Source organism: Emiliania huxleyi (genome assembly GCF_000372725.1).
Source record: "Emiliania huxleyi CCMP1516 unplaced genomic scaffold EMIHUscaffold_1137, whole genome shotgun sequence".
Taxonomy (NCBI): domain Eukaryota; phylum Haptophyta; order Isochrysidales; family Noelaerhabdaceae; genus Emiliania; species Emiliania huxleyi.
In genome coordinates, this window is record NW_005201572.1 from 1 (window position 1) to 10,370 (window position 10,370).

General features: G+C 64.4%; 3 protein-coding genes across 3 annotated transcripts; 1 reads left to right on the forward strand and 2 right to left on the reverse strand.

Annotated features, from left to right (window-relative positions):
* Positions 1-124: 124 nt before the first annotated feature.
* On the reverse strand, positions 125-824 carry EMIHUDRAFT_251598 (hypothetical protein; the record flags this gene model as incomplete). Its single annotated transcript, XM_005791318.1, has 2 exons — positions 125-727; positions 819-824. Coding segments are annotated over 2 exons (609 nt in total), but the record flags the coding sequence as incomplete, so codon positions are not given.
* Positions 825-1,176: 352 nt separating this feature from the next.
* EMIHUDRAFT_317517 (hypothetical protein) lies at positions 1,177-3,250 on the forward strand (the record flags this gene model as incomplete). The annotated part of the gene is made up of 2 exons (XM_005791319.1): positions 1,177-1,203; positions 2,504-3,250. 2 exons carry the CDS (start codon positions 1,177-1,179, stop codon positions 3,248-3,250), a joined length of 774 nt encoding a protein of 257 aa, XP_005791376.1.
* A 146-nt stretch (positions 3,251-3,396) lies between these two features.
* On the reverse strand, positions 3,397-9,628 carry EMIHUDRAFT_446871 (hypothetical protein). Its single transcript, XM_005791320.1, has 9 exons — positions 9,605-9,628; positions 5,431-5,735; positions 4,979-5,365; positions 4,876-4,907; positions 4,486-4,558; positions 4,352-4,392; positions 4,112-4,247; positions 3,551-3,813; positions 3,397-3,516 (listed from the first exon to the last, which is right to left on the reverse strand). Exons 2-8 carry the CDS (start codon positions 5,686-5,688, stop codon positions 3,646-3,648), a joined length of 1,095 nt encoding a protein of 364 aa, XP_005791377.1. The 5' UTR covers positions 5,689-5,735; positions 9,605-9,628; the 3' UTR covers positions 3,397-3,516; positions 3,551-3,645.
* Positions 9,629-10,370: the final 742 nt, after the last annotated feature.

Genomic DNA, 10,370 nt, shown 5'->3' on the forward strand with positions numbered 1-10,370 from the left:
GGTGGTGGGGGAGAGTGGGGGGCGGCGAGGACGTCCGGGCGTAGATGGAGAGGCGGGGAGGGCGGCGGAGCATGCCCCCGTGAGAGAGGCCAGACGGTGTGGGAGAGAGCGGAGAGTCGCACACCTTTGTGCCCGTCTCGTCGGCCTCGCTCTTGGAGTGGGCCGTGGCGGTCGTGCAGTCCGTCACGTTGCTCGTGGAGCCCGAGGCCTTGATCGGATCCTCAGAGACGCACACAGGGGCGCCGCCGCCGCCGCACGTGACACCGATGGAGTTGATGGTGGAGTCGGCGAGCGAGCCGTCGCCAACGATGGCCGCGCCGGTGGTCTCGCCAAAGGAGGCGAGCCCGGCGTCGGCGGCGCCGCCGATGGGCTTGACGGTGGTCGGGACGGCGGCGCGCGAGGCGGCGCCGCTGAACTTGGAGAGGTTGAACGGGTAAGAGAATGTCGGTTGGAAGGTGCCGACGTCCGGACGGGCACCGAACAGCGCCCCCCCACCCCCGAGGACGTCTTGGTGGAGCAGGAGCTCCGCGGCCTTGTTGGGTTTGCGCGAGGCAGACGCCGCGAGGGCGAGCGCCGGCACGTCGGTCTCGCGCTTGATGAAGAAGTCGGTGCGGTTGCGCGTGTCGATGAGTGCCCCCCCGCGCCGCGTACGGGGGCGAGAGGCGGCGTGCGAGGGCGTCGCGAGGACGGCGAGGACGAACAAAATGACGATATCTAGATACTCCTCCTTTTAAAATGACGGGGGACGGCAAATTTCTTTTTTGAGCTCAGAGTTTTCAGTGTACACAATCTCTCTCTCTCTCTCATGTGGCTCTTACAAACATACCCGAGGGTGGACTGCTGACAGGGTTTGCGATGAGGAGCGATCCAAAGTATTGTTTTTTCTAAATTCTTTTTGAGCTCTGTGTGTGAGTTTATGTCCCACCATGCAGAGCGCATCTCTCTCTCTCTGTTGTGCGAGGCGTGAACCGCGCCATTCGCTCTCACCTGGCAACCCTGTGTCTGCACGTCTCGCGCGCGCGTGAACAGGGCTCCAGCCTCCAGGCCCCAAATGACGTGTGCGTGTTAGAGTTGTTGTTTCTGTGTGTGTGAGTGTGAGAGTGAGAGAGAGATTTTTGAAAACCAACAAGAAATCACGACGGAGAGAGTGTGGACCTGTGGACGCGAGAATAGCTCATGGAGGCAACCGATGCGAGTCGACTGGTGTGTGTCGTCGTGGTTTCGTATCAAGAAAACTCACTCACTCACTCATTTTTTGAGCTCTCTCGAGGTTGAACTGTATCGTCGTCGTCGTCTCTAGCCAGCCACTCAAACTCTCTCAGAGATGGGCTAAAGAGGATCCGGAGCGCGGTAGGACTCTGGGGCTCTCTCCGAAGGGAGCGTAGCGTACGCGGAGGGAGCTCAGAGTAACCCCGTTCTCTGGAACCTCTTGGAGCAAGAGGAACTCGCAAAGAGACGAATGCGATTCGATCGGGCGGTAGATGAGGGATGGTGGTGGGTCGCTCGAGAACTGACAGGTTGGCGCCTGTCTGAGCAGGAGCCGACGCTAGTCGGGAGCTGTGTCATGAGCCTCGTCGCTCGGAGGTCCCGCGCACAAAGCGGCGGGCAGCGGCGGGCGCGGGGTAAGGGTTCCCGCCCGCTAGGCGCTGCCCTCTGCGCCGAGGCTCGACCCGCTTCTCCTCAGTTCACTAGCACAAACTAAAGTTTGTTTATCATGAACTGTATCGTCGTCGTCGTCTCTAGCCAGCCACTCAAACTCTCTCAGAGATGGGCTAAAGAGGATCCGGAGCGCGGTAGGACTCTGGGGCTCTCTCCGAAGGGAGCGTAGCGTACGCGGAGGGAGCTCAGAGTAACCCCAAACCGGAGCGAGGGAAGGAGCGATCCCGAGGTGAGCGACTCCGAGCGCAGCGCAGCGCGTGGAGGACCCCCAAATTGAGTGAGTGACGGTCCTATTCGGACTCGCCGCCCCTCGGCGGCGTCGCGGCGGTGGCGTTTCGCCTTCAGCTTCACTCGGGCTGTCCGTTGGGGCCAAGCGGCGGCCGTTCTCGCCACTGGCGGCCCGTAGTGCGTAGACCGGGAAGGCGGGAGGGCGCCACTCCCGGTCTTAGGTGAAGGTTCGGGATTCTTTCTACTCTCGTGAGCTGTGAACAGACGCACTTGCCTTCGGGGGCAAGTATCCGCTAGGTTGGGCGTACTTTCACAGCCTCACGAGAGTGAGTGAGTGAGTATTCTTGATACGAAACACACACACACACACACCTCACGAGAGTAGGATTTAAGGCCTTGAGATGGGCGGAAATTCTTTTCGCCCGGCGCTGAGTGTTCTGAAGCCATGTGGCTGCTGGCTGTTGGAGCCTCCGCTCTCTTCACAGCACCCCGCGTACGCGTCCTCTCCCCGCCGCCCGTGCACGCGGCACTGCGGTCGACGCATCCCACCGCACTTGCCCTGCCTCCGACCACGCTGCTCCCAGCGGGGCTGCTGCCAGCCGGGCTGCTGCCCGAGGCGGTGGCGCTCAACACCGTGCTCTTCGGCGCGTTCGGCGCCAGCGGCGCATCCGAGCGCATGCTAACGCCGTCGGGCTTTGCCCACGCCTGGGCGCTCGGCGTCATCCTCTGGTCCACACTCGGCTGGCGCGGCTTCGTGGCGGGCGTGGCCTATCTGCTGTGTGGCTCCGCGGTGACAAAGGTGGGCCGCGCGAAGAAGGAGGCGCTCGGCATCTCCGAGGGCCGCGGCGGCCGGCGCGGCCCCGAAAACGTGTGGGGATCGGCGGCGACCGCCGCCCTTTGCGCGCTCGCGTACCGGCGGGCGGTGCTCGGCCGGGCCGCGGTAGCGCTGTCGCCGCCGGCGCTGCTTGTTGGCGTGGTGGCGTCGCTCGCGACCAAGCTGGGCGATACCTTCGCCTCCGAGATAGGCAAGGCCTATGGCCGCACCACCTACCTCAGCACCACCTTCCGGCGCGTGCCCCCGGGCACCGAGGGGGCTGTCTCACTGGAGGGGACCCTCGCGGGCGTCGGTGGCTCGCTCATACTAGCCGGCTACGGGGTGGGGAGCGGCCTGATGCCGCCGGCGGCGGCGCTGCCGACGGTACTTGCCGCGTGGATCGCAAACAACGTCGAGTCGATCATCGGCGCGACGGCGCAGGGCAAACAGGGCCTCGGCTGGCTCACCAACGAGGTGGTCAACTTCATCAACACGCTCGTGGGCGCCGCAGCCGCCATCGGGCTGTGCCTCCTCACCGGGGCTGTCTGAGCGTGCGCGCCGCCGCGCGCCCTCGACTGAGCGTCTCCTCATTCCTCAATCACATGGAGTTGGAGATCGCAATGCCACTTGCAGAGACACACTATATTCTATATCGGGGTTTCCTGCGATATGCCGATAAGGAGTCACATATTGCCTTTTTTATTTTCCACACGCGCTTCGCGTTCAGAGCTACTGTCAGGGAAACTCGAGCAACTATGCGGCGATCAGCGCTCACATGCGCTCTGGGAGCGCTCTGAGTCTGACCTCTGTCCCGCGCCGCCGGAGCGAGAGAGGATCATTCTGACGAGCCTGAGCGGTGTGTGGCGTCTTCAACGCGCGCCTCGCTCGAGGCCACAACTACGTACGACGAGTCAGATACGACTCCGGGCCCGGCTGTGCGTCCATCAAAACCACCGCCGCGACGACGGCGTACGCGCCGACGGCCCTCGGCCGACATAGGTGTCCTGTGCCGAAGAGGAGAAGTCGCCGAGGTTGCGCGGGTTGACGAAGCGGCGGGCCTCGTCGGGGTCCATCCCCACGCGGCCGCCGCCCCCCGTCCCCGGCCGCGGCGCCTAGTTTCACAGAACTTGTTGTTGAGAAGAAAATGCCTGCCATGGCGCTGCGCGCTAGTCTATGAGAGGTTGAGGTGCGAGCCCTGGAGGCCCTGGGGAGGGGGGGGGGGGGATGCCACGCTCCGTCAACGCCGTGTGAACCGTGCCGGGCCCCGGCCCGACTACGCGCCCGGAAGGTTCCGAGCAAGTTCTGGGGAGTAGCGAGGTGTGTGGCTGACCTCGTGCCGTGAAGAGCTGGGGAAGTGCGAGCTGGCGGTCCCCTCCCGGGCTCTCTCTCGGCTATGACAGTGGCGCGGACCGGTGCCGGTCGTCCTTGCGCAATGCTGGAGCTGGGTGCGACGGGCGGGCGGGCCAGGGTGCGGCGGCAGATCGGACACTTCCTCGTGTATGCGTTCGGCGCGGTGAGGACATGCTGGATGCAAGAGTGGTGGAAGCTGCGGACAGGCGGCGGGCACGCCGTGGGGGGAGAGGGGGGGGGGGGGGGGTTGAGAAGCCCGAGGATGAGGGGAGGGGAGGGGGGGGGGGGGGGGGCGCGCACGCGTGTCCGCATTCCGGCAGCCGGTGGACGGGCCAGTGTGCCTAGAAGGTTCTTAGAAGGTTCTTAGAAGGTTCCTAGAAGGCAGCCGGTGGACGGGCCAGTGTGCCTACAGCAGCATCCAGCCGTGGAGTCACTGGTGAGTGCGTGAGGAGGCGGGTGGCGGGCGGGCCCGAGTGCGCCGTCTCTGAGAACTTTTCGGTGCAGAGGCTGCGGCGAGGGGAGGAGGGGAGGGGGGGAGGGGGGGGGGGAGGGGAGGAGGCTGAGGTGGGGAAGGGCGGGCAGGGGACGAGGGCGAGGGAGGCCGCGAGGCGGGGTGCACGGGAGGGAGGGCGGGAGGGGCAGAGAGAGGAGGAGGGGTGTGTGGCGAGGGGCGTGTGGCGAGGGGTGTTTGGGGAGAGGGGTGTCTAGGGAGAGGGAGGAGAGGGAGGAGGGGGAGGAGGGAGGCGCGTGTGCGGCTCCGTCTCGAGGATCCGTCTCGTGGCTTCGTCTCGGGGAGGCGTCGTCTCGGCGGGGCGGCTCCGCACCCGCAAAAGTCTGAGGCCAGATCGTCGGGCGCCTACACGGCACGGCGGGCGACGGGTGAGGGCCGTGCGGACAGCCTGTGACGACGTGCTCCGCTGCGGCTACCGCGGGCGGCGCTGCATCCGACGCGTAGCCACGCCGCACCGACCTGCGCGCGCCCGTCCTCTCGTTTCGCTGCTCGGCATACGCGCCGTTGAAGTTTTGGATGACGTACTTGGTCAGACCGATGATGATCTCCACGCGGCCCATCGTCGCCCTCGACGCCTGCTCGATCGCCTCCGAGTGCTCCGGCGCGAACGAGTGCCAGTTGAGGTCCATTGCAGACGCGAGCGCGCTCGGGGGGAGATCGAGCCACTGCCAGGCAGCCGGCCGCTCCTGGGGCGCGGCCTCGATCTTGACATCCACCACGTACGAGGGCGGCTCGTTCGTCGGCGCGTCGAGCCGAAACGTCTTGCTGCTCGCCCAGTAATGCAGCCGCACCACGCTGCCCACCTCGAAGCGATGGGACGCGGCGGTGAGCGGTCGCAGGGGGATTTGAGAGGGAGGTTGAGAGTCACCTCGCCGCGAAGGACGGAACGGAACCCCGACGGCTTGGAGCCGACCGCGGGCGTTCGCTGGAAGCAATGGGGCTCAGAAAAGTGCACCGTCGCGTCAAAGCAGGCGGGGAGGTGGATCGACGCCTCGTTCGCCTGATAGGCGGCCTCGATGGCGTCCTGCTCGGTGAACGGACACCACGCACCCGTGTTGCGCTCGAAGGAGCCCCAGCAGATTTCTTCGCGGGAGTAGGGTCTGCCCGAGCCGCCGGAGCGAACCATATTAGCGAGAGCCGAGAGCGCGCTCGAGCAGCGGCCGGGTGAACAATATGCGTGCTGCGGGCACGACAGCCGTCAAGCTCATGCCGCTGCGTACCCGTCGACTCCGAGTCCCGACAAGCCTGCAGTCTTCGTTTGGTACGGGTGGGCCTCGCCCGCACCCGTGTGAGTCCTTCGGTAAGCGCGGGTTAGCGTGGGTTCCACCGGGTTAAGCCACACTGACCCGGCACGGGTTAGCACGGGTCAGAACGGGTTACCATAACCCGACGCTAACCCGACGCTAACCCGGCACTAACCCGTCCTAACGTATGCCCCCGAGCAGCGCGGGTTAGCGTCGGGTTAGTCTCGCTCGGGTTAGTCTCGGGTTAGGTTTGGGTTAGAGCTCTACGGCTCGTACCGCCCCTCTCTCGTGCGTTCACTCACTCGCCACACCACAGCCGCGGGCGCATGGCGAGCGGGACAGTCTCATGCCACAGGATCTATAATGTACCGCCCTCACTCAGCGCACTCACTCCAAACAAACAACAACTAATCTCTCTCTCTCTCACTCCTCCTCCCTAGGGCCATCACTGGCACACGTTGAGGGCCGGGCCGCCCCTGCAGCCCGCATGCCGCTGTAGCGGAGGCCATGGGCGCAACGGGAGGTGTGTCGACTGGGCGTCAGGCGTGCACGGAGCAGTGAGGAGGGACGTGCTCTAGTCGACGTAGACGACCCACTTCCAGCACGAGCGAGCCTCGTCCCAGACGTACCGGCCGCCCAGGCTTTCGATGTACACCGAGTGCTCGTCCGCGACCTCGGCGACATTCGATCAAGTTACCAACAACATGCCTGTTACCAGAAGACCATGCCGACCTGTTAAGGCAGAATATGTTAACAGAAGTGCCCGCCGCAGCAGCCGTTTCATCTCGCCAACCAGCTCTAACCCGGCCCTAACCCACCCCTAACCCGGCGCAAACCCCTGCTGACGTATGCCCCCCAGCCGCACGGGTTAGTGCCGGGTTAGCGTCGGGTTAGCGTCGGGTTATGATAACCCGTTCTGGCCCGTGCTAACCCGTGCCGGGTTAGTGAGCACTAACCCGCGCTAACCCGCGCTACCTTACCGAAGGACTCACACCCGTGCGTGCATGTCGCGCGCAAACATGGGCCTGCGCGTTGGCGCTGCCCGCCATTGCGCCATTGCGCATGTGGACACGACCGCCGGTGACCACGCAGCGTGTGCATCTTGTGATGTATTTTAGCTCTAAAACTCGCACGCCCGGCGAACACCGACCGACTGCGAGAGAGGGATCGCACGCGCGCGGCGCGCCAGCAGCAGCCCGGGGGGCGGGGGGAGGGCGCGCTCTCTCTCTGCCTCTGCGCAGAGCTCTGAGCAAGTGCTTGTGAGGCGCGCAGAGCGCGCGTCCGTTGCACTGTCCGACTAGGGCACCAATCGGCGCCGATCGCGCGCGCCAGAGCGGGTTGGGAGACGGCAAAAACGGAAAAGGGGGTGCGGGGTGGGCAAAACGCGCGGCCAATGCAAATTGCAATGTCGCGTGCTGAATCTCCGGTTGTCTTTGAACCTCGCACGAAACACGGCCTGTGGCTGGCCGTGACACCCCACAAGTTTCGATTATGGGGAGTGGGCACCGCCTGGAATTGACCTCACCGTCAGGAGAACGCCTTTTGACATGCACCGCGCGGTTTCATTCCTGCTCCTAGCCCTGGCGTGCGCCTTCACGGCGGCGGCTCAAGTCACTGGAATCCACAGCAAACCGCTGGTTAGCGTTGTGCTCGTGACATGCGGCCGGCCTGAGTACCTCAAGCTCGCGCTCGCGCAGATCCACGAGCAGTCGTACCCAAACCTCGAGGTGGTTCTGGTGGTGGACGGCACACCCGTCGATTTGAGCCGCGAGCCGAGGCTCCACGTCCACCCCGCGTCCTCGTTCACGACCCCATCCTCCGCCAATCTCCTCGACGTGCGGGTTGTCCAGTTTGACCATCGGGCCACAGTCGGCGAGAAGCGAAATGCAGCTGTGCTCACTGCACGTGGCGAGATCCTGGTGCACTGAGACGACGACGATCTGTACGACCCGACGCGGATCGAGGCCCAGATTGCCCCCCTCCTCGACAACACAGCTCGCATGAGCGCCCTCGTCTACTCGCACGCGGCAGCTCATGCGGCTGGCGGTCCTCCTCAGTGGTACTCTGTCAAGAAGAGCGGCGCGGCGCAGGTGATGCCCGCCTCGCTGGCGTACAAGAAGAGCTCGGCGCTCGCACTCGGCCTGTTCCCCAACGTCTCCCTCGGCGAGGACATTGGACTCATCCAAGCCGGCCTCTCGAGCTGCGAGCAACTTGCAACGGCGCGCGCATTCACCAAGCTCTGTTGCTCCTGCCACTCTTCCGCTCGTTGCTGCCCGCTCGCAGCCCTGCTTGAGCATGTAGTCGCCTCGCCCAACGGCTTGAAGTGGCCTCGCCCAACCCGCATGTGCTGAGTGTGTGTGTGGTCTCTCGCATCAGGTTGCGGTCCCCTCCGTCTACACGCGCCATGGCGGCCACGCCGGCAACACTTGGCAGTGGGCAGAGGACAGGTCGATGGAGTCGCACGGCTTCGGCGCGTCGGCCCGCCCGCGCTTCGTGAGCGACGTGCTCCTTCAGGCCTACATGGCGGCCGAGGCGGACACATCGACGCGTGGGGCATGCGACGTCGTCGCGCGCGAGCTGCCAACCTTCGCCGAGCACACTTTCCCTAAGCTGCCTCCCCGCTGCTGCGAGGGCTCCGCCGACCCCTCCCGCTGCCTGACGAAGGCCGAGGTGGAGGGGCGCGCGCGGCGTAGGCTGCAGTACAGCTATGCCTACGGCGAGCAGGATCCCCACCTCCACTTTGCCCACGGGGGCCGCGCTGACTTCCGCGGCCGCGACAACCAGATTTACAACTTTTTGTCTGCGCCCAACCTGGCGGTGAACGTGAAGACCGAGGCGGCCTCCTTCAAGCTGCACGGCGGCAAGCTGACGGTGGACGGGTCCTTCATGACTGAGGCGCACATCGTGGCGCGCGTCGGTGGGACGAAACGCAAATGGGCCAACGTCTCCTTCTGGGCGTCGAAGCTGAACGACGCGAACTGGGGCTGGCGGATGATCGGCGGCTCGTGCGGCGGACACCATTTCAACCTTGGTCCTGGTGGCGTCAAGACGTGTGAGGAGCTGAGCATCAAGGTCGACCTGTCGAGCGCAACCTTCTCGCTCGGCAACTGGACCATCATCGCTCGCGGCAACGCCGTCTACGACCGCCTCTCCGGCCCAACGCACCGGCTCGACGTCGACTTCAAGTCGCACGGCGATGCAGCGAGTCGCAGCCTCCCCCACGGTATTGTGGGGCAGTCGTTCTCCTGGTCGAGCGCGAGGAACGGCAAGACGGATGAGTACCCGGCGACAGGCTACTACAAGACTGCAGCCATGGCGGAGGGCGCCATCCAGGGCGAGGCGGCCATGTACGAGGTGCTGGGACCATACGCGACGCGCTTTGCCTTCTCGCGCTTCGACGGAGAGGAGCAAACAGTCTCGTCGGCCTCACCGCCAGTCTTTGGCGACGCCTCGGCCACGGACTGAGCGCAATCCGACGTCCTTGGCATGTCGCCACCAAGCAGGAGCAGAGGCGGCGGCAGGGAGAGTGGCAACTCAATCGACCATCAAGCGTTCTCGCTGGAGCGCTGCAAGCCACGGTGAAAAGAGACAAGGCGCCGTGAGTAGAGTCCTGCGGGAGCACTGCATCAGGTTCAGTAAGAGGTGACCCCACTTCGGGCGCAGTGTTCATAGAAGTCAGCGCGAACTGATAAGTAGGTTGTGGGGGGAGGTACTCTATTTGTGCGAATGTGTGCTAGGAATTCCGCCGATCTCCCGCTAACGGATCTTAACCCAACTGTAAGAATTTACGGAAGACTCCCTCGCACAACACGGGGCACGGGACTGGCGCGCACTGCCACTGCTGGCACTAACACAGCTCGCCGCAGCCCACAGCGTCACAGGTACCAGCTACGAGCTACCACCGGGAAAATAAAGAAATAAAGCACCACTTCCAAGTGCTCCAAGTACCCCTTGCGCTATAGCACCGCCACTGTCCTTACGATGGCGGGGCACCGGCCACCGCTCTTACGTAGTGTTAGTCAGAGTGTTTGGGTGAGATACTCAGTGAGAACAGGCGGAGTGTGTGTGCCTGTACGCGATTGGGAGAGCACTTGTGACAAGGCATGGTTAGGCGAGTGGCAGTCGCTAGTGCGGACTTGCTAAGTCGTGTGTGCTCCCTTTTGCTGGCTAAGACTGGAACAATTTTTTTTGTAGTGTTAGTCAGAAAAAGAAATTGATACTCAGAGGCCCCTCTAGCTCTACCACCACTGCACACTGCCAGTGCCACTGGCACTGCCACCCTCCCACGGCACTGCCAACACTGGACACTTCACAGAGACAGTGGTACCACGCGAGTGCTGCGATCGGCCGCGCACGGCCAGCGCACGGCTCCAAACGCAAAAGTCGCGGCTGCAGCCTCTTTGGGGCAGCAGCGACCCGTCAGTTGGCCTGGACAGGCTGCCGGTGGTCGAGCGTGGGCTTGCCTCCGGAAGAGGCGGCGGAAGAGGCGGCGTCCGCGTCGCCTTAGCGTGAGGAGAGGAAGAGGTCAACGCTGCCCCCTCTCCACAAGAGGTGTCCGCAAGAT

Excerpts from the sequence above, each read along its gene's own strand:
- EMIHUDRAFT_446871 (XM_005791320.1), bottom strand. The coding sequence starts at position 5,688 with ATGGTTCGCTCCGGCGGCTCGGGCAGACCCTACTCCCGCGAAGAAATC. Across the intron at positions 5,366-5,430 it reads GTTCCGTCCTTCGCGGCGAG|GTGGGCAGCGTGGTGCGGCT; the intron begins GTGACTCTCAAC and ends CATCGCTTCGAG. Across the intron at positions 4,248-4,351 it reads CTGCCGGAATGCGGACACGC|CTTCCACCACTCTTGCATCC; the intron begins GTGCGCGCCCCC and ends GCCTGTCCGCAG.